The sequence below is a fragment of the Hakea prostrata genome, chromosome 5, assembly GCF_041222555.1.
Source record: "Hakea prostrata isolate BN-2017 chromosome 5, UWA_Hpros_2, whole genome shotgun sequence".
In the NCBI taxonomy this organism is placed as follows: Eukaryota; Viridiplantae; Streptophyta; class Magnoliopsida; order Proteales; family Proteaceae; genus Hakea; species Hakea prostrata.
In genome coordinates, this window is record NC_142604.1 from 8,489,040 (window position 1) to 8,511,319 (window position 22,280).

Consider the following 22,280-nt stretch of genomic DNA (forward strand, 5'->3'; position numbering starts at 1 on the left):
TTTAAAGCGTGAATTTTGGATCTAGGCAGCAGTTTGAGCACTTGACGCTTGATTGAGAGCGGTCAACTAGCCTCTACCAGGCCTACCGACCGCTTGGTCTATTGTCTTGGTGTTAGGAGTCTGTTTTGGCCTTAATGATTCCTAACCCTTATTCCACTTGCATGAACATGTTTATGAAGATTCCAGGGACTTACTAGTGTAGTTGTTCACGAAGTTTATTAATTTTTTGAGGGTTTTAGACTATCATTCAGGTGAGGGAAACAATTCACATACGCTTAGATTTATCCTTGAGTTTTTCATATGCTTTCAAATGCATACTTGTGATGTGTTGTCATGCTTATACATGCTACTTAGGACATGCATACTGGGGGTGCATCATGGGAGCAGAGTTATTATGTTGTTTCTTTAATTATTTACTTATCTCATGTCTAAAAGCATGTTGTGATGTGAATTAACATAGTTGCATTCATAGTTAGAAATATATTAGGGGTTGTGTGTGCATATTATGATTGTTTAGATACATGGCTTGGAACCCGATTACATGTTACTACCCTTCCGACATGGCCATTGAAGCTGAGTGACTCGTAGTAACGGTAGGTAGTTGGTGGGCATCCAAAAAATAGTTGAGAGCTGTAAGGAGACACACTAGTCCTACTAGCATATCATTCATGGTAGGGTTGTATATGGTATGGGTTGGGCTCATGGGTGCCCAAAAGACAATTGAGAGCTGTTAGGGGACAATGGACATGGAGTGCCTATGTTGTACTATATGTGTCACATCTGCCCAGGCGGTATCGGATCCACCCAAATACCAAAGGGAGTGATCCACAATCATAACATCAGGTTTACTGCACAATCACAAACCATTTAGCATAATAACACAATCATGAGCAAAAAAATTAATATATCCAATAATTAAATAATATCAAGTATCAAGGAATATCCCCAAAAGACTATCAGATCTGGGAATAATACCAAACTGAAAGGAAATGTCAAACTGAAAAGAGTTTACATCATCTATGCGTTCTTAACTAAATGATGAATATGGAATTCAAAGGTTTTTGTCTCTCTAAAGGTCTCAGTATTCCTAAGTGAAGGGCTGAGTTCTATATGACAATCTAGACATGCACACACATAACCATGAACATTGCCACTATCGTAATCCAATATCTTGTAGGCATTAGTCAGCGACGTCTCTAAGCTTGAAGCACCGAAGTATTGTAATCTGCAACAAAATCTTAAAACAAATATTCCACGAGGGATGAGTTCCACAGAACTCAGCGAGACAATCAACAACATGTATCCATATATTTATAACATAAGATAATGAATGATGATAAACTGATATTGTTAGGAAAGCAAACATGAAGTACTAATGTCTATACAGAGTTATGGTTGTATAGTTCAATATGAGAGCAAGTGGACATAATCCAACTTACTGGACCCAACTCACAGGATATTAGAAGCCAAAGTCAAGACAAGCCAAGCTTGAACAAGAAGTCTAAGTCAAAATGAGCAAGAAGACAAAAGCATAGGAAGACTCAAGAATATCAACTTAAGCTCAAGCAAGAAGACTTAGGACACTCTCATGCACACCCACATGTAATTGCACTCAATTGCACATTTATCATGTCATTAGACTGACCTAGGACATGTTAGGAGAGTGTATGAAGCTTAGGGTTGGCTAGAAATCCCTAAAACCCTCCCCAAGTCCCTATGACTGGGCTTATTGGGCATTCTATGCCGTAGACAGACGACCATCCGGTCACAAAATGCCGATAGAATTTTTCTGGTTTCCAGTAGCTCAAACGGAAATTCCATCTAGCTAGATGGATGTCCGTCTGATTAAAAATAAGCCTAACGACTATTTTTCAATGGTTACTTTTCTGACGAAACTCCATTTGAATTAGATGGATGTTCGTCTGAATCAGACAGACATCCGTTTGACTGAGATTTGACTAAAATTTTTATCCGTTGGGAGGTTGGGCCAAGCAATTAAATGCCATCTACAAGCCCAACCAACCCCATTTGAGAGCTTCTACCTTGCATATAGAGCAATAACTTCTTGGCAACTCTCAAGCTCTCAAATTGTGCAGAATCATTTATTACTTGCCTTCCATCCTCACTCAACCTTGAAGAACATACCAAGGTGTCTAAGCAAGCTCATTGGAGCCAAGCTTGAGGTGATTGAAGGCTATTGGTGTCTCATTTGTGGTGCATCCATTTTCATCCAAGCTTTAATTCTCATAGCATCACGCTCACACAAGGGGTTAAAGTGTCACACACCTTGTTAGGTAACATCTTTCATCTCTTATATTGTGGTTGTTCAATTCTAGTATAGGTTAATTAGAATTGATTAAGGGTGCTCTTGCCCTAAGAAGAACAAAAATTGTAAAGGGTATTCTTGCCCTATATAGAACAAAGATTATAAAAGGTGCTCTTGCCCTATTGAACATAGATTATAAGGGTTTAATCTTTATTCATTGTATTGAAAGATAATCATTTTTCTCTTAAGACCAAGAGAGGAGTGGACATAGACTTGTAAAGTCAAACAACTATAAAATCTTTTGTCTTGTGGTTGATTGCAATATATTAATTTCATTTGAAGTTACAATATATCTTGCATTTGTAATTAAGCAGAAAAATTAGGCAAATCCACTAGTTGCAACCTATTCAACCCCCCTTTAGGTTGCTTTAATAGATATTTAAGTGCAATGCAATACAATGATGCACTTAAACTCTAACCAATGCAAGTCTCTAATTGTCACATCCACCTAGCCAGTATTCAAATCACCTAAATACTCGAGGGAGTGATCCACAATCACAAGATTAGGTTTCATGTTAAATCACACACCACATCACATAATAACATAATTTTGAGCAAGAATCAATAAAAGAATCATATTATGAAATAATAATAAGTGTCAAGGATAACCAAAGGAACTGAAATAAAGTGGAAGCGAAGTCAAAACTGGTATAACATTTGTCCCAAAAATGGAAAGTGAAACTAGAAACAAAAGAAGTTAAATCTTCTAAGGTCTACATCAAGTATGTGTCTTTAATCAAATGATAAATATTAAACTCAAATGTCTCAATTTCTCGAATAGTCTCCATCTTCCTAAGCGTAGGACTAATCTCTGTATGCACAGTCAAGACATACACATGTGTCACCATGCACGTCTTCACTCCAGTGATCTGGTACATCGTACGCACCGGACGTCGACGTCTTGTGATCTTGAAACGTTGAAGCATCTTACCCTGCAATAAAATCTAAAACAACATTTCACGAGGGATGAGTGCGAATAATTCAAATACATATTTTCACCATTCAAGACATGAGCTAAAATATGATCACATGATATGATATGCACTTCAATGAGATAATACTTCTATACTCTAACCAATGCAAGTCTCTATCTAGGTAGACATGCATTAAGATACAACATAAGTAATTCAAAGATACCTCCTTGGAAGCAAATACTCCTTCAACTACTTCCTGATGCTGGAAACCATTGCAACAACAAGCTAGCCAAAACTCTAATACTTCATGGGTTACATAGACAGATTGACGATGGATCTACCACTAACCCATGGACAAATCCTTGGATCCCGAATACATGCCCAGATAGAGGATGTTATCCTTTTGCAACCATGGCTCCCTCTAAGGTCTCAGGTTTTATTGATCAATCTACAAACACTTGGAACAGAGATCTAATCTTTCAGTGGTGGTCACCAGATATAGAAAACCTCACTGTTCATATTCTGCTTCCTTCTACTCCAGTCAACGACAAGATTATTTGGCAGTTCACTTCTTCGGGCATGTTCACGGCCAAATTAGTTTACAATCTCCATTTAGCATGCCATACAAAGACTCATCACTCTCTTATATAACATCTTTCATCATTTACGTGGAATCAACTCTGGAGATTACCTTTGCAATCACGCATTCTCCACTTTGCATGGAAGGCAATACATCACAAGTTACCTACATATGACAAATGACATCAGACGCTTGGCTTATTAGGTTCCAACAATGTCCGATCAATTCTAAGTGAGAAGGTTATAATAATCCTATGAATGATATATATATATATATATATATATATATATATATATATATATATATATATATATATATTATATATATATATATATATATATATATATATATATATATATATATATATATATATACACACAACCTTTTTTAGGAGTAAATTTAGAAAATGATTTTAAAAAGCACAAAAAATTATAGCTAGGTTATAGGAAAAAGTTTTAAACATGAAGATAGATAAGAACTAAATTCAAAGAACTTTCTTTTTAAACCGCTCAAGGAGGAGAGATTATTGGGAAACTAAAACCATACATTCTGAATGTGTGTGTTATGGGATCAAAATTAAAGCAATTCAAAATTCTTATTGTTAGATTTACAAACAACTCATGCAGGGAGACTTGGTCAACTACTTGCTATTCTATGGAGAGCAAGCAAATTGTGAAGCTTTCGACATTTTCGGAGCAAGGATGGACAACCTTGATTGATGGAGGAGAGACAGAGCGTCAAGGGATGAACTGAAATGTCGTTGAAACATGCCAAAAAAAGGAGAGATATGGTTGTTGAGCCCTCAATATAACACCTCCGTCAAATCCTTCTTCATTGTGGCCTATAAGCAGCCTTAGGCCTCCCAAATAACAAGATGGTGTGGCATAGCTCCGCATCCAACATGAAGGCCTCAGGCTGCTTTCTCCCTTTTCTTGCACTTTCTTTATCCTTATTCATTACCTCTTCCTTGGCTTTAACAGATGCTCAGGCCTCCTGGATTGCCCATCGTCAGCTCTTGACCCTTAGCGAGGGTAGTGATCTCCCTGATGATTATGAGTCTAAGGTTGACCTCACCTTTACCTTCCCCAGCCCAAGGCTTCGTAAGGCCTACATTGCCCTTCAAGCTTGGAAGAAGGCTATATTCTCTGACCCTCATGACGTAACCAGCAACTGGGATGGTGCTGATGTCTGCGCTTATAGAGGCGTTTTTTGTGCCCCAGCACTTGATGATCCAAACATAAACGTCGTGGCTGGTATCGATCTCAACGATGATGACATCGCTGGGTACTTGCCACCTGAGCTGGGGCTCCTCACAGATCTGGCTCTGTTCCACATTAACTCAAACAGGTTTTGTGGAATTATTCCATCAAGCTTCGCTAATCTAGGGCTACTCTACGAACTGGACCTTAGCAACAACCGCTTTGTTGGACACTTCCCTAAAACGGTCATCGACATTCCTGGGCTCAAGTATTTAGATATTCGTTTCAATGACTTTGAAGGAGAACTCCCACCAGAGCTCTTTAACAAAGGTTTGGACGCAATTTTCGTGAACGACAATAGATTCACTGGCAAAATCCCCGACACTCTAGGCAATTCATCAGCATCTGTTATAGTTTTCGCCAATAACAAGTTTAACGGTTGCATTCCAAGAAGCATTATAAAGAAGCTGGTATTGGAAGAGGTTGTCTTCGTGAATAATGATTTGTCTGGTTGCATGCCCCCGGAATTTAGCCAGATTGAGAACTTGACAGTGCTTGACTTGGCAGGGAACAACTTGGTTGGTTCTTTGCCAAGCAGTTTCTCTGAGTTGAAGAAGGTGGAGGTCTTGGATATTTCTAACAATAAATTGAGTGGCTTTGTGCCCAAGAACCTTTGCGAATTACCTAATTTGCAGAACTTCACATTCTCTTACAACTACTTCAAGGGAAAGGCACCTGAGTGTGCACCAAGAAAGGAATCAGAGGTGATTTTTGACGACAAGAACAACTGCTTGGCTGACAGACCAGAACAAAAAACAGCAAGCCAATGTTTTCCTGTTGTGAGCAAACCGGTGGATTGCACAAAGGTCAAGTGTGGACACCCAGCAACACCATCAAAACCTACACCAACTCCCACTCCCATTGTTCCTAGGCCACAACCCCTACCATCTCCGAAACCCACACCACCCACCCCAAAACCACAACCAACACCAACACCAACACCAATCTCAAGTCCTCCACCACCAGTTGTGACTCCCACACCTACACAACCCACACCATCCACCCCAAAACCACAACCAACACCAACACCAACACCAATCTCAAGTACTCCACCACCAGTTGTGACTCCCACACCTACACCTGTTGTGGCTCCCACGCCTGCACCAATTGTGGCTCCCACGCCTACACCAGTGGTGGCTCATACACCGGAACCATCTGAGGCACCAGTCCCTACAATGGTAGGTCCAAGAGAACCAGAACGTCCTCCACATTCTGTTACTCCACCACCATTGCCAACACCAAAACCCTCTCCCCCACCTCCACTGGTGCACTCTCCCCCACCACCAGTCCACTCCCCACCTCCACCGGTGCACTCCCCACCCCCACCAGTCCACTCCCCACCACCACCAGTCCACTCTCCTCCACCACCAATCCACTCCCCACCTCCACCAGTGCACTCTCCTCCACCACCCGTCCACTCCCCACCACCACCATTGCACTCTCCTCCACCACCCGTCCACTCCCCACCACCACCACCACCAGTGCGCTCTCCTCCTCCACCAGTCCACTCGCCACCACCACCAGTGAAGTCCCCTCCACCACCAGCACCAGTCTCCTCTCCTCCACCTCCAGTAAAATCCCCTCCACCGCCTGCACCAATATCCTCTCCCCCACCACCAGTGAAGTCCCCTCCACCGCCCACACCCGTCTCCTCTCCCCACCACCACCGTGAAGTCCCCTCCACCGCCCGCACCAGTCTCCTCTCCCCCACCACCAGTGAAGTCCCCTCCACCGCCCGCACCAGTCTCCTCTCCCCCACCACCAGTGAAATCCCCTCCACCGCCCGCACCAATCTCCTCTCCCCCACCACCAGTGAAGTCCCCTCCACCGCCCACACCAGTCTCCTCTCCCCCACCACCAGTGAAATCCCCTCCACCGCCCGCACCAGTCTCCTCTCCCCCACCACCAGTGAAGTCCCCTCCACCGCCCACACCAGTCTCCTCTCCCCCACCACCCAGTGAAATCCCCTCCACCGCCTACACCAGTCTCCTCTCCCCCACCACAAGTGAAGTCCCCTCCACCGCCCACACCAGTCTCCTCTCCTCCACCAGCTCCAATATCCTCTCCTCCTCCAACCCCATCCGACGACTTTGTCTTGCCTCCAAATATTGGGTTCCAGTATTCATCACCACCTCCACCAATGTTTCCAGGGTACTAAGTCATAGTGCCTCTTCAATATTTTTACTTTTTTTTTTCATTTGTTTAAAACCAAGCTTCCAAACAATGTAAACAATTAATTTTCTACGTTGTTTCAATCAAGAGAAGAATTGTTACTCTCATTTATTTAATGTAAAAAGGCACACAAGGCGGGACTATGTAATTTTGAGAAATATAGTTTCCATTGTCTTTTTTCATTTCATTCCTTTTTTCTTATATATTTGTATTGTTCTTTATTGAAAACAAAAAAGCCCTACATGTTTACATCTAATTGACACGATTCTATTCGTCCTCGTGAATGTATATTATAAAAAAGGCCTCCCTTTTTCCCATTTATAGCTACACGCATTTTGCCCAAAGACAACACTGGGATTCAACAGCGGCAATGAACTTGCTTCCGTTGAATGTGGTCGTGTCATTTCAAACAATTTTCTTATAATTTATCACTTATTGGAGCTACTTCCGGACCAACTCTATTAATTATCCTTTTTAATTTTGTCACTCATCTATCTTAGTATCATGATTTCTTATACACTGAGTTTATCTATATATATAATTTTTTTTAACTGTCCAACAATCTCTATCATACATCATAGCTGGACAAACAACAGTCCTATAAAATTTGGGAATGAATATAATCTTATCCAAATAAAATGATGGTATTCAAATAAGTGAGACATATTACCATAATTCATATCATTAAAAAACCTATGCAATTTAAAAAATGTGCATCTCTTATAAGCTTTAGAAGAAGAAAAAAATTCTTAAGAAAACCTTAAATACTCAAAAATATTTGCTTATAAAATCAATAGGGCGGAAAATTCAGCCCAAGACTTATTTTGGCTCAGGTTTATAAAGCTAAACTTGCTTCCTTGCCCATTAATCCAACAATTTCTCTGTTCCAAATTGTCATGTAAATTAATTATTTTTTCAGTACAAAGACAATTTTTATATAGAGGAAAATAGGTGATGAGAATATTAAATAATGCCATAAGCAGGTGTTGAATCTACGACTTTTTCACTAAGAGGTGTTGGTCTTTACTACTCGAGTAACCTTCCATTGGCCATGCAGTTGAATTATGGATGCAAGTCAATCAAATGACTCATGGGTCCCTAATTTTATTTGCAAAAGTCCGATTGTGACAGTGACATTTTCGTGACTTCAGAACAAAAAAATAGTTCTTATAAATTCCATATGGGAAAACAAATCCAATAAAAAAATTGCAAACGCTAATGTCTTGACTAAAGCAGGAGAATGTGTTTTTTTGCTCAAATTATGACATTAGATTAGCCAAGCTAGGTTGAAGTATCCACCAGAACAAGATACATTGTTTAACATACAAAAAGGTGGTTGTAACCACCAAACTTTAGAAATACCTAACAATCTAGATCCTTTAGCCAATAAATCAACATTACAATATTAGTTGATCTAAGAATAAAACATACATCCACAAAGTCAAACAAAACCATTAAGGATCTAATGCTCTCAAAGATAGAAAGACAAACTCAATCTAAGGAGTTCTCCTTTCCCAAGAGACTTAAGATTGTCGAAAGACAATCAGAATTCATTCGAATGTTCTTAATCCCAATCGTCCATATTATTTGAACAATATCCTTGATAGCCTCCAATTCAACCTGAGCTGCTAATAAAGTTCGACCTAACTTTTTTTGCCACTAAGAATCTGCCATTAGGTTGCCAAATGATACTAGCTCTACCTCCCCAACCCTCTCCGTCCTCCCATGAACCATCCGTATAAATTTGGAACAAACTTGATGTTTGAGGTTTTTAGTAAAATCTTACCCCTCTTGCTGAATTTCTTCAGTTTACCGCATTTCAGTCGCCTCCAAAACCCTTAATCACATCTAATTCACCTAATAAATTATTAATATGAATCATTGAGCTGTGAAGGTTAGGAATTTCAGCGATTACTAATCATTTCTTGATTTCCAGATAGTCCAACATAAAATACTCTATATTGTATGTATGGGGTCAATATTTTCTGAAATTTTTGAATTCTCTAGCGTTTGACCTAATCATTAGTAGTTTGTAATTAAAGTTGGAAAGGTTTTACCCAAAAATAAATAAAAGTTGTCTATGAGCCGCTCTTCAAAATTACGTCCGGCTCACAAATTAAACTAACGCCGTTAAGTTCAGTCCGTCGACCTTCACTGTTCATATAGTGTAATGGAAATCATGTGGGTTTCTTGTGTTCTTGCTTTGATAAGTAGTTTTCATTTAGGGGAGTGTTTGGTTTGTGTTTCAATTTTGATATAAATCACTAGGGATGTCAACGATGCGGTTTGGGTTTGGGCTAACAATTTATGATATGCAAGAAAAATAATAATGAAAAAAAAATAGTTAAGCATCTTGCAACATAAACCAAAATTCTATTGAAAGCAAAATTGTTATTGATAAATTTCCATTAAAAAATGAAAAGTCATTCTACATTACTTAATTTAACTTGATATGCAAAGACATACCATTGGATTGGATAAATATTTACTTAATTTAAACAAATTGAACATTCATATTTAATCTTTCTAATTGTCCTTTACAAATAGTAGAAGACTATTTGATCTTTGAATTCATACTCGATTTTTTTTATAGTCTTAAATTAAAAAAAGTAATACGATGATTCAAACAATATTTAATGTAAACTATAAAACGAGTTGTAAAACAGTTTATAACGGGTTGCAGTTTGGGTTCGGTTTGGTGCGAGCTCTATCACCCTCATCCCAAACACGGCCCATTAAAGTTCGGTCCGGGCCGGTTTGGGCTATAACGGGCCAGTGCGGTTCAATTTTAACGGTTCGGGCTGCAATTTGACACCCCTAGAAATCACCCATCGCCTTGTTGGAAAATCCTAATACAAGAAATTACACGGAGAAATTCTCTTATATGACAGACTGTTAGTCAAAGAGACAATTTTTTTTAGGGTTTTCGGCCAAAGGGGACGGTGGTGGGTGATTTCTGACAAGAGAAGGCAGGGGCGGAGGATCTTTTCTGGCGAGGTGAAGGAAAATGATGGGTGAATGAGAAAATCCCTTCACCCACTTAATGAAAGGTTGGGTTAGGAAAGTTTATTGTAGTCAAAATTACATTTATTAAACACCTTGGGGTATTTTGGCCATGAGAGTTATTTTGGTCATTACATGGTTCAATGAGTAATTTCATCCTATTAAATTCAAAATTTGAATTCTATAAACGGTCATTAACCCCAACCGTTAAATACCAAAACATAATTTTGGGCACTTGAGTAGTCAACACAAGTTTCAACCCATAAGTGACTCAAACATAATATTGTAGTAACTCGAAAAAAAAAAAAAAAGTTGAAAAGTATCATCACTCCAATTTCCAACTTCATCTCGCAAAAGTAAAATCAAATAAATGGTGGTAAAAGAAACAATTATTTATTTATTATTTTATTATTTTTTAATAAATATGTTCCTTAGAATGATTAGTTCTTTTTCTTTTGAGTTTAGAGAGAATGAAAGTTCAAATCTAAGAATTCCTATTATAGGAAGCTGTCAGCCTGTCAAGCACTAGGTAACAAGTACATCCACTCTTGAAATGATTAACTCACATTAACCAACATCATACATAAAAATTTAAAAAATATTTTTCCTTAGCCCTTTAGCCTTGGTAGACCACTTTATAAATTTTTTTATCATTCATTCAAGTATTTTAATGAACTTTAGTTGGCTAGAGAATTAGGATCAGATGGCCTCTAGAGAACACTAATAAAAAGGTGGTGAGACAACCAAACCACAACTCAAGTTGGTGGAGACCATTTGAATAACTAGGCAATTAAGATAACATAAGTTTAAACTAGGGTTACCATCGGGGGTGGTGGTCTAGTGGTCCCAAGCTCCCTCCCAAGTGGTTTGGTAAACCTCATGTCCTGCTTCTTCTGTTTATTGTATTGGACAGTTGTGTGATCTTTGTCTAGGCATGAGTCATACTGACTTCTATGGACTATACTAAGCCTCCAGTGGGGCTTCGCTGATAGGGCAGTGCTTTGCACTGGTAGTGCATAGGGCTAATGCTTGCATAGGTCGCACTCGATAAAAAGTCAAAACATTGCATAGCGGGGGGGCTCGCACTCAATAAAAAGTCTGAACATTCCGCAACGGGGGGCGCTAGGTTGCCTTTACTGCATCCCCTCTTTTAAAAGTTTAGGTTGGGGTTGAGTCTCAACCTTCCTAGCCTAAGTAATAGTATTTGAAGGGAGAAAGGGGGAAAATACAAGGAGAGAAAGGGGAAATATGGTAAAAGACTTTTTGTATGTTTGTTGTTAAAAGAAATATATGGAAAAAGATTTGATCCAATGCAAGAAGGAATGTATTTAATGTCTTTATATTTTATCATTGGTATAAATTCATGAATTTAAATGTTCCCTCGAGTTATGCACTTGAGTGGGAAGGAATGTATTTAATGTCCTTTCTTATGATTATTTGTATACATTCATGAATTTAAATTGTTGCTTCCCCGAGTTATTATGATGCACTCAAGCCTTCCACTGATAGGTACACAGGGTGAGAAATCGAATGATTTGAATATAATTAAGTGCTATTGCCAATAGTGTATTTAGATATTTTTCTAATTATGTGAAAAATAAAAATAATAACGTTGGATGTAAGACCATGAATTTATAGTTCTAACATCAATTTTGTTTTTGAACTATAGAAGAATTGCCCAATTAGTAATGACTAGTACGTATTGTTGATAAACTATCTGGATTTTTTAATAAATTTTAGATTTATTATTGAAGAGTTCTATAATGAAAGGATTGTTCTATAATCCAAAAGGATTGTTCTATTATTATATTAAATAAGATTAGAAATTAGTTTTTGGAACCATCAAACTAATTATTGAATACCTCCCCACGAATTTCTTCATGTGCTCTTTTCATCATATGCGACGTAAAACTCATGCAAAATTAACATCATTAGTCACTCATCCAGAGATTTTTTTTTCTTCTTCTCCACGTTGATGATAGAATTAGTTAATCTTTACTCTTAGGTTATTTGATCTTTGTATCTTCGTATCTTCGTATACGGGAGTGTCAATTTGGTTGAACTCTGAGCTACTAGTGCAGTTTTTTAGCCATTTTGATTTCATGACATTCGGCTATAATCAGACCAATAAGCTTTCTGTTCCAAACCAAAGACTTGCACCTATCAATTATCAATTTTCCTGATCCTTAGCAATTCTAACTTTTCAAAGAATATCTGCTTTCAAAGTTTTTTTCAAATAATTTTTTTCTCACTTTGATTATTGTAAATGACTATAAAACACATTATTGGTTACACCCATTAATGGATACATATATATATGAAAGAAAGTAGACAACCTGTATGTGCATGCATGTATGATGGAGACTGGACTAGAAAAAACACTGCCTCAATAAGCCTTCTGATACTTCTACCCAAAAAGAAAAAGCCTTTTTGATATCACCTAGCCTAGCCCTCGCTCAGGAGAAAAAAAAGGAAAGGAAAGGAAAAAAAAAAGGGAAAACGGTTGTGGAATTGTGGGAAAGATATCCAATTGTTGGAAATAAATCATTGATACGTACATCTGTAAATGGGTTTGGCTGGTTTTCCAAGTTCCAACCATTCCCTTATCGGTTGCTTTTGAACAGATATGGAAAATAGGAATATCAGGCGTTAACTGCCTAAGAAGAAATACCAAGTACCACCTCTCTATCTATTTCTCTGTACTCTGACAGCAGTCCATTGTCTGGAATTGATAAAGATTGAAATCTTTTGATTTCAGATTATTTACTTTTCATTTCATTGCCCTGGAATTTCCTGTTATACCTATTCACAGAATCCCAGATATATAATGATGGCATTAGTAAAGAAAAGTGCAGAGCATTCTACCGGAAGAAAAAGAGGAAAGAGCAGAGCACCACAGAGTTGAGGGATTCAGAGTGTTCAGGCATGGCAGCTTCAGAGCCGATCTCCTTCTCTTCAGCGATGATATATTCGACTCTTGCAGTGGGTTTGTTAACCATTCTGTATCAAGTCACAAGGTTTTTCCTCCATAGGAACTGCCCATCTCCCATAAACCCTCCTCCTCCTGGTACTGGGTTTTTTCTTTTGAAGACTTTCTCTTTCATTCACCTATTATTGTTTGTACTGATACATGGGTTCTGGGAATCATTGCATGCAGTGGTTCCAGGGCTACCTTTGATTGGGAACTTGTTGCAGTTGAAGGAGAAGAAGCCACACCAGACATTCGCTAAGTGGGCTGACATTTATGGAGCGATTTACTCGATTCAGGTCGGATATTCGAAGTTGGTTGTTATCAATTCTGCAGAGATTGCCAAAGAGGTACCCAATTACTTCTCTCCCTGATTATCTGTTTTTCAGTGCTCTTTGTATCTACTGTGTGGAGGTTGGTTTTTCTCTTTACCTTTTACGAATTCCATGGCTGCTTCTTATGCTTTATCCTGCTACTTCGATGATTTTCTGATTCTGGAAGAAACAAGAAATGGTGGTGGTGGATCAGGGACTGAACTGACGCCGAGAGTGCGTGGGACCCTTTTTTATTTTTTCAGTGCCGAGGATCGACGGTGACCCCAGCGATGTCTGGTCGTATTTCTGTTTTCTTGTGTCGGTTTTGTCCTTATCTCCTTGTTTTGTGCTTGAATCCAAAAATTGATTGTACAGAACCCGACGATTTCAGGACCCATACTCTGGTTTGGTGATATCGCAAGAACTTCCGTGGAGGGGAGTTCTACAGTTGAGGTTCTTCTGAATTGGGGTTTCTTTTGGTTTATCTCATTTGGGTAGGGATCAGAATCGCTGGAAAGTGGAAATGTTTACTTGGGTTTTCACAATTGATCACAGAGGTCCTGAATAGATCAAAACTCAAGACTCACAGCCTTAGTACAAGCTATGCTTCTTCTGGTCCCGATGATGATGTCCTGACTTTACTGTTGGTTTTAACTTATATATTTTTTCTTTCTAGGATTGGCAAAATTTGTGAATGGGTTTGAACTCTGGTAGTTTTCATAGCGGCTTATCAGGGGTGTCAGCTTCCAGATTTCTTAGGAATTTAGAACTTGAACCATTTTAATGATTTTTCTTGTCTACTAATGAAAATCTCTCTGCTTCCTTGACTCTTTAGATGAATTGCAATGAATGCCATTTTATGACTGAGGATTTTACTGAGTCTCTACTGTTAGGAGAGTTGTTATTCTGTGAGTTTCTTCACCTATTCAGGTTCTGGAGGCCCCCAGAATACCTTCTCTGAACATTTGAGCACTCGGGTAAAACTTTCGATTCTGGGGTTCTAATGCTTGAGTTGTAATGGTGAATCATGGTAGCACTGTGGCATGGTAATCGTTTTAACTCTTCTTTATTTTTTTCTTTCCGAAAAAGAATTCACCTTTCTGTGTAAGTGGCTGGCCTACAATAAAGATGTGTCCTACACCCTTTACTATGCTTTTGTCTGTTGGCAAGATATTCCCACACGATAGTGTGGAGATGCTTTTTCCATGTCCCTTCGTGTCTTGGACTCTTTCTTTCTTTCTTCTCTAACCATGCGAGTCTCCTACTTAGATGTAATCATTTCACCAACCACAATTAGAGACTTAAAATTCTGGGATTAGGATTTGAATCAGATTCAAATTCTGCTGGATTGGCCCTGGGATTGGCATATTTGAGGCATATAGATATGGTACCGGATTGACCTGAGCTGGATGAGAGAGAATCAGGATCACTTTTCTTTAACACCTCAATCTTCATTAAATATCACTTATTGAGTATATTTGATTATTAATGGCAAAACTGAAGACAAAATATTTGAACCTTAAGAACTAATGGTACATCTGATGTAAAAAACAAATAAAAATTTGTGGTGTGATTTTCAAATGTTTTCATGTGTGCATGTTTATTTCTTGGTGGGTGGAGTGGGGGGGGGGGGGGGAGGGTACTGATGAGTGACAAGGGTTAATAAACCAATCAGATTGAAGTTCATCTAGAACTCGCATGCTGAATTTTTTGATCCATTTCAGTTGATTGGTGTTGGCAACAAATGGAACTACTAATTTTTTGGGTTAGGGTTTTTATATGATCATTAGTACCGTTTTGAATTTGTTAAGTCCAACTCTTACCATCTTGCCTCAAGATTCATGAGGACCCGACATTAGCTACCCTGAAAATTATTAAGGAACTTGAATTGTTACTATGGTGGTGTTTGGATTTAAAATTGATCAAAGATGGTAGAAAAGGTTAAGATAGAGTATTGCTCCACTGCCTTTTAATATATAGATATAAATGGTTGGTTACGGGCCATTATGGTGCTTGAATAACAGGACCTTGCTTGGTGGCCAGGTGCAGGTTGGGCCGGCTTGTGTTGGAGATTAGTGAATTTTGAAACTCAGTGAGCCTGACCCCATTCAACCTGACTCAATTTGGTTCAAAATTGAGGACTAATCCAGCCCTTGCAGCATCCTGGAGGTGGTTTTATAAAAGCCGTGTGTCTCTTCTGGTCACCCATGTTTCATAATTATGTTGTGCTGGCTAGGGATAAGTCAAATTAAACAGGGTCAGGGTAGTAAAGTTGTAACCTGTTATCCATTGCCTAATATTCATCCCTTGCATTGGCAGAGCCTAACTTTTTACCATCTTCAGTCTTCACCATATACCGTATTTATAGCCAAATTTTATTGGCTGTGTACCAGATTTCTTGTATTATTCTCTAGACCCTCCATGTCTTCTGGAATTATAGTATGATTTCTTTGTTGAATCTTTGAGGTAATAATGTAAATCTGATTATAGTGATCTAACATGGTCTGCCCAGTATGGATTTTGCAGGCGATGGTGACAAGTTATTCATCCATCTGCACAAGGAAGCTTTCAAATGCGTTGACAATACTCACCCATAATAAATGTATGGTTGCCACAAGTGACTATGATGACTTCCACAAGATGGTGAAACGGCATTTACTCACAAGTGTCTTGGGAGCAAATGCTCAGGTTTGCTAGTTCATACTTCTTTACTTCAATAAAATTTAGCGTACGTTCTATTAAGTGAAAGCTCTCTCAATTCCTCCCACCTCTACTAGTGCCCATGATTTGGGGGTTTTATTGATGCTAGTGTTTAATTTATTTGCTCAGAAGCGACACCGTCTGCACAGAGACATTTTGATCAACAATGCATTGAACCATTTCCGTGCTCATGCCAACAACAATCCTGCTCAAGCTGTGAACTTTAGAAATATATTCCGAGATGAACTCTTTGGATTATCATTGAAAGAAGTGAGTGCTTCATTCTTATGGAACCTTTCAGATGTCATCATCATCAAGTCTCGTCCCAACTAAATGGGGTCAGCTAATAGATTCTTGCCTTCCAATAAGGTCGAATCCATGAAAAGGATTTGGCTAGATTTTTTTTTCTTCTTTCTTTCAGATTTATTATATTGAAAACAAAGTTTTTGACTCGGGTGTCATGGTAATGTTTTTTTCAGGCTCTGGGTAAAGATGTGGAATCCTCCATTTATGTTGATGATCTTGGAATGAGACTGTCACGAGATGAGATTTTTGAGGTCCCACCCCCCCCCTTTTTCTCTTCCTCCTCTTCCTTTTAATATTTTGGGTGTAAGCTCATATTTATTTAATATGGAGTGAAAGAATCTAGGCTTTATATATTCACAGTGGTGGTCTTTCAGGTATTGGTGCACGACCCAATGATGGGTGCGATTGAGGTGGATTGGAGGGACTTCTTTCCACATCTTAGATGGGTTCCTAATAAGAGTGTGGAAGCAAAGATCCAGAGAATGGATGCACGTAGATTTGCAGTGATGAAAGCCCTTATTGAGGAGCAGAAGAAACGGATTGCTCAGGGACAGGTAGCCGTTTTTTCTTCTATACTTAATCTGGATGGGCAGTATATGAATCTTGTTATAAACCATAGATATTCGAAATTCGTTGGCTTAATTGTCAATTGTAACTGGCTTGGGTTTTAAACAGGAAATGAACTGCTATCTTGACTACCTTTTAGCAGAAGCTAAAAACCTTACAGAGAAACAACTGATGATGTTGTTATGGGAAGTGATTATTGAGTCATCAGATACTACCATGGTTGCAGCAGAATGGGCCACCTACGAACTTGCCAAAGATGTAGAGAGTCAGGTGGGATTTTCTTATTGAAGTCTTATTTCAACTTTTTCACGGTTGCAGTACATCTGAATCCTTCTTTGATTGTACAGGATCGTCTCTATCGTGAGATCCAAGAAATTTGTGGAACTAAAGAAGTTACCGAGGAACATTTGTCGCAGCTACCATTCTTGAATGCTGTTTTCCATGAAACTCTGAGGAAGTACAGTCCAGCTCCTATTGTGCCTGTCCGATATGTCCATAAAGACACCCGACTTGGAGGGTATTTCATCGCTGCTGGATCTCAGGTGATATTCTCTCTGCATGGTAACTTGTTGCTTGTAAACTTTCTTGTGGTTTCATCGCTGCAGATCTTAATCTTGAAACATGAACAGATTGCTATCAATCTCTATGGATGCAACATGGATAGGGTACAGTGGGAGGAGCCTGAAAAGTGGAAGCCTGAGAGGTTTCTTGATAGCAAGTATGATCCAACAGATTTACACAAGACAATGGCATTTGGAGGAGGAAAGAGAGTTTGTGCTGGTGCTTTACAGGCAATGCTGATTGCTTGCACAGCCATTGGTAGGTTTGTGCAGGAGTTTGAGTGGAGAGTCAAAGAATCAGAGAAAGATGATGTCGACACATTTGGGCTCACCTCCATCAAACTTAACCCATTGCATGTTTTCATCAAACCTAGAGAAAAATAGGTGATGCAACCAGCCTGCTATGGTTTCTTTGAAATAATAGGAGATGAATATTGTGTGTTTAAAGATTTTCTTCTAAGATTTATAGATTGAAAAACTAAACTTGCGATTGAAGATCATCCTTATGTAGTAACTTGTGGTGCATGGTTTTAGGAATTGGTCGTGGATCAGAGAATGTCGGTTTTGAAAGAAAGGTAGCTACTTAACGTAAAAGAACAATGAAGGAAAAAAATAACAGTGCATGTTGTTAAGACTCTTATGCTGCATTTGGTATGTATGTTTGGAAAAACATTATTTGCTGTGCACATCTCTTTACTGTGTACAATAAACAATAATGCATTTATATGCCAAACAAGTGACTGAGAAAACAGATATTTTCAAGGTAAGAAATGGATGATTCATGAAAACAATAATAGAGGTAGTGCAGGCTCTTTTGAGTGGGGGGAGTAGGAACATTTTTCCATGAACATCATGGGTTGAGTCAAGATTTAACATCTTGGGGGCAGAATAGTGGTGAATTAATGTCTTGGTTTTATTTGGCAAGAGGGTTTGGTATTTGACACATGGAAAGAGGGTTCGAGGGGTTTTTCTCCGGGGATCTCAAAAACCGGGAGGAATGGAGTCAACTTTTGGTATTTTACATATGGAAAGAAGGTTAGAATAATATCTATGAAGAAATTTCAAGAAATTGCGGAATCCCTATGAAATCTCCCATAGCCTTCACTTTACTATTCGAGGGAACCTCTTATTGTATGGCGGTGAGGTTGAAAGTTGTGGTAAGATACAGATTTCTGAGTAGATCCCTATATCTCCAAGATGGAATTTGGTGATGAAAGTTGGAAAAATTCCAAATGGACTCCACCCGGAGGCGGGCTGAACCTCATCATTCTAGTCTCACAATCAAGGTTTAAAGTATCCCACGATACTATGGGACTCACATATTTTTTTCCTACCCCACATTTGATCCAACCAATACGATACATTTTGTACGTCTGTGCAGTTGAATTACGCTAAATAGATACCATAAGAGAGTAGATCAATACTCCAAGATGAACGTTTGGTGAAAATCACATGATTCCAATACGATCTCTCGATGGCGGGCTGAACTCTAATCATTCTAGTCTCACAATAGGTCTGAGACAAGCCTGTCCGTTGTACATGGGCAGGCAAGCCCATATGTAAACGTGGAAGGATGAAAGAACCGGCAGTTGGGTGGAGAGGATCTGCAGACTAAACTCGCAGGGTTCTCTTCGCTTTTATCTTTTTATTCTTTTATGAAAAGAAAAAAAAATACACTATATAACAACAGAATCGTAGATCAGATGACCTTGAGATACAACTGGGGATTGATGCATAATATATTATCAAGAGGATTAATTTGTTGGAGTATGTTACAACATAAAAGTTTGTTTTTCTTGGGTAAAGTTAAAACGTAATTTTATATAAGGGATTAACTTGGCTTCTTAGTTCTTACCTGTTAACATCGAGAAGACTACACAAAGTTTGAGAGTTAATTTTGTGGTGCAATTTCTCAACCATCAACACCTAAGTTCCTACCTAAGTGTGCTTAGTTTACTTGTTAAATGTGACAAAATGAGGCGTCACACCCTCGTTTGGACTTTGAATTAAGGACATCCTTGACAGTAGATAGCCGACAAGAATCCATATGACATGTACAGTCGATGAACTACCACCTGGAAAATTAATCATCTTCCAAACTTTATTGCTGCAAGAAAGTGTCAAACCAAATTTTATTGCTCCATTGATACCAATTTTACAAGTTTCATCTTTTCCCTAAAAGGATCGCCTATAAATTTGTTGAAGTCTTAAGCTTCTACCATGGTTTTCTACACTTCTTCCATTTGAGAAGGTAGACACCCATGGCCATGAATATTCCCAACTCTTCTATACTGAGTTTGATCTTGCTCCTCTTGATTACCTTGCCCTCAGTTAGAGGAGCTGGTTCTAGTACTTTAGGAGCTTCTTTCATTTTTGGGGATTCTCTAGTGGATGCTGGAAACAATAACTATTTCGCAACCTTGTCTAAGGCAAATTTGAAACCCAATGGCATGGATTTTAAGGCTTCCGGCGGAAACCCGACTGGCCGGTACACCAACGGAAGGACCATCGGAGACCTTGTAGGTAATCCCTCTATCCCTTTCTCTTGAGTTCAACCATTAAGAACTATGGACATGGTTGCATGATGGTGTGTTTTTCTTTTTGACAGGGGAAATGTTGGGACTACCCAACTATGCTCCTCCATTTTTGGCCCCAAATACTACTGGCAAAGTCATACTGAATGGAGTGAATTATGCATCTGGTGGTGGAGGAATATTGAACCAAACTGGGAGGATATTTGTAACCTTTCCAACCATCTTGTTTCTGGGTTTTTGCTAACTCATGTTACGTTTTCCAGGAAAACTTATGGGATGTATCTGTCTTATAGGTTAATAGGCTCTCCATGGATATCCAGATTGATTACTTCAATATCACCAGGAAGCAAGTGGACAAACTATTAGGTCCCTCAAAAGCAAAACAGTATATAAGAAAGAAGTCTATCTTCTCAATCACAGTTGGATCAAATGATTTCCTCAACAACTATCTTCTCCCAGTTCTCTCCATTGGACAAAGAATATCTGAGACTCCTGAAGCTTTTGTCAATGACCTCATAACCCATATGAGGGCTCAGCTTACTGTAAGTGGGTTTAATCATCCAATGACAAACCATTTGGTGCTCATAAGGCTTTTTCTGAGTCCATTTTTTTTCTTCTTATCCAAGCTCAATATATGTTTGTTCATTGCAGAGACTCTATGCCTTAGATGCTCGAAAATTCGTCGTCGGGAATGTAGGTCCTATAGGCTGCATTCCCTATCAAAAGACAATAAATCAGCTAAATGAAGATGAATGCGTCGACTTAGCCAACAAGCTTGCAGTCCAATATAATGACCGATTAAAGGTTCTGATCAAAGAACTGAATAATAATCTCCCTGGATCCACAATTGTCTTAGCAAATGTGTATTCATTAGTGATGGAAGTGATCACAAATTACAAGAAATATGGTAATTCCAGCCTATTGCTCATTGTTATTGCCATTTTTTTTTCCATTGAAAGGATATGATCTGAATTGTGGGGATAATGCAGGGTTTGAAACAGCAAGTGTGGCTTGTTGTGGCAATGGAGGTCAGTATCAAGGGATCATTCCATGCGGGCCTCAATCAACTTTATGCACAGATCGTTTCAAGCATGTGTTTTGGGATCCTTACCATCCAAGTGAGGCTGCCAACGTGATTGTGGCGAAGCAACTGGTAGATGGAGACGCTCGATACATAACACCCATGAATCTTCGACAGCTTAGCGGCCTTTGATCTTCTTTCTCCTGTGTTTGTGTTTGTGTTTGTTGAACTTCAGAACCTGAGTATCTTCTTGTTTCCTTCTTTGCGGTTGCTGCTTTTCATCAGTTTCCTACTTGGTCTCTGAACACTTGTGAAGGAATGCAAATGCCAAAACCAAATGGTTAATATTTGAAAACATCCCTTGTGTTTGTTTTCTTTATCATCAGTTTTCTCTCTCTCAGTACTGTGATCTAGCTATATATGCTGTGTCTCATCCCAGTGTAGGTTTGATGTCTTCTAATGGAGTTTTTTTAGGAATGTACTATGCAAACCGAGGTGAATAAATGGTTTTGAATTGCAATATACCAAGCAAACACAGGTGGGTGCAACTCTGATTTGTCTTTAAAAGGAAAAAAATATCCAGGTAAAATCTTATGCTAAAAATATCAGAGAGCAAGATTGATGTAGCAGGTTTAATCCTTCCCAATCTCTTAGCCTGATTTTGTTAAGAGGGTTCAATACAGAATTATTTTTTAATAAGTGGAATTGGAGCATTCCACAATTTATTTTCCATTAGAATTTAGTTGACCTAACATCATTTCTTTTCTTAGCTCAAACCTTCGACTAAGCGGTGGTTTTGTAGGTAAATTAGCCTATCTAACTATAGGAATGACATTTGGCGTGTTTTGCTTTGCCATGAATGCTCTAGTAAGTGGAAATTGCTTGGGTGCTGCGTAATTAATGCGCAACACTTGCAGTAAAATGTAGAGATTGAGATCTTGACCGTCCATTTTAGAAAAGTGCATGTGTACTTTTGACAAAGAGACGATTGAGATTGAAATCGATTTCGATTGTTCGCAGCATAGTGTTGTGCAACACTGAAGTCAAGCCGTCAAT

The 22,280-nt window shown here is 38.8% G+C and overlaps 3 protein-coding genes across 4 annotated transcripts; all 3 read left to right on the forward strand.

Moving 5' to 3' along the window:
* Positions 1-4,721: 4,721 nt before the first annotated feature.
* LOC149014877 (pollen-specific leucine-rich repeat extensin-like protein 4) lies at positions 4,722-7,237 on the forward strand. The gene is made up of 4 exons (XM_089157473.1): positions 4,722-6,123; positions 6,262-6,725; positions 6,802-7,014; positions 7,091-7,237. Exons 1-4 carry the CDS (start codon positions 4,722-4,724, stop codon positions 7,235-7,237), a joined length of 2,226 nt encoding a protein of 741 aa, XP_089013599.1.
* Positions 7,238-12,739: 5,502 nt separating this feature from the next.
* Positions 12,740-18,404, forward strand: GA3 (GA requiring 3). Of its 2 annotated transcripts, XM_089157460.1 has the most exons (9): positions 12,740-13,321; positions 13,412-13,572; positions 16,063-16,224; positions 16,366-16,506; positions 16,716-16,793; positions 16,917-17,096; positions 17,218-17,379; positions 17,457-17,651; positions 17,739-18,402. In XM_089157460.1, exons 1-9 carry the CDS (start codon positions 13,180-13,182, stop codon positions 18,051-18,053), a joined length of 1,536 nt encoding a protein of 511 aa, XP_089013586.1. In that variant the 5' UTR covers positions 12,740-13,179; the 3' UTR covers positions 18,054-18,402. The 2 variants fall into 2 exon arrangements, with proteins under 2 accessions (XP_089013586.1, XP_089013587.1); XM_089157461.1 differs by lacking the exons at positions 12,740-13,321; positions 13,412-13,572 and adding an exon at positions 14,420-14,582 and having other exon boundaries at positions 17,739-18,404.
* A 1,497-nt stretch (positions 18,405-19,901) lies between these two features.
* LOC149014879 (GDSL-like Lipase/Acylhydrolase superfamily protein) lies at positions 19,902-21,741 on the forward strand. The gene is made up of 5 exons (XM_089157462.1): positions 19,902-20,192; positions 20,278-20,408; positions 20,497-20,745; positions 20,855-21,110; positions 21,193-21,741. The coding sequence occupies exons 1-5, from the start codon at positions 19,931-19,933 to the stop codon at positions 21,414-21,416; spliced, it is 1,122 nt and encodes a 373-aa protein (XP_089013588.1). The 5' UTR covers positions 19,902-19,930; the 3' UTR covers positions 21,417-21,741.
* The last annotated feature ends 539 nt before the right edge of the window (positions 21,742-22,280 follow it).

Coding starts and splice junctions, on each gene's coding strand:
- LOC149014877 (XM_089157473.1), top strand. CDS start 4,722: ATGAAGGCCTCAGGCTGCTTTCTCCCTTTTCTTGCACTTTCTTTATCC. Junction 6,124..6,261: donor AACACCAACACCAATCTCAA/GTACTCCACCAC, acceptor CTACAATGGTAG/GTCCAAGAGAACCAGAACGT. Junction 6,726..6,801: donor CCCCTCCACCGCCCACACCC/GTCTCCTCTCCC, acceptor CCACCAGTGAAG/TCCCCTCCACCGCCCGCACC.
- GA3 (XM_089157460.1), top strand. CDS start 13,180: ATGGCAGCTTCAGAGCCGATCTCCTTCTCTTCAGCGATGATATATTCG. Junction 13,573..16,062: donor CTGCAGAGATTGCCAAAGAG/GTACCCAATTAC, acceptor TGGATTTTGCAG/GCGATGGTGACAAGTTATTC. Junction 17,652..17,738: donor TCATCGCTGCTGGATCTCAG/GTGATATTCTCT, acceptor AAACATGAACAG/ATTGCTATCAATCTCTATGG.
- LOC149014879 (XM_089157462.1), top strand. CDS start 19,931: ATGGCCATGAATATTCCCAACTCTTCTATACTGAGTTTGATCTTGCTC. Junction 20,193..20,277: donor GACCATCGGAGACCTTGTAG/GTAATCCCTCTA, acceptor TCTTTTTGACAG/GGGAAATGTTGGGACTACCC. Junction 20,746..20,854: donor ATATGAGGGCTCAGCTTACT/GTAAGTGGGTTT, acceptor TGTTCATTGCAG/AGACTCTATGCCTTAGATGC.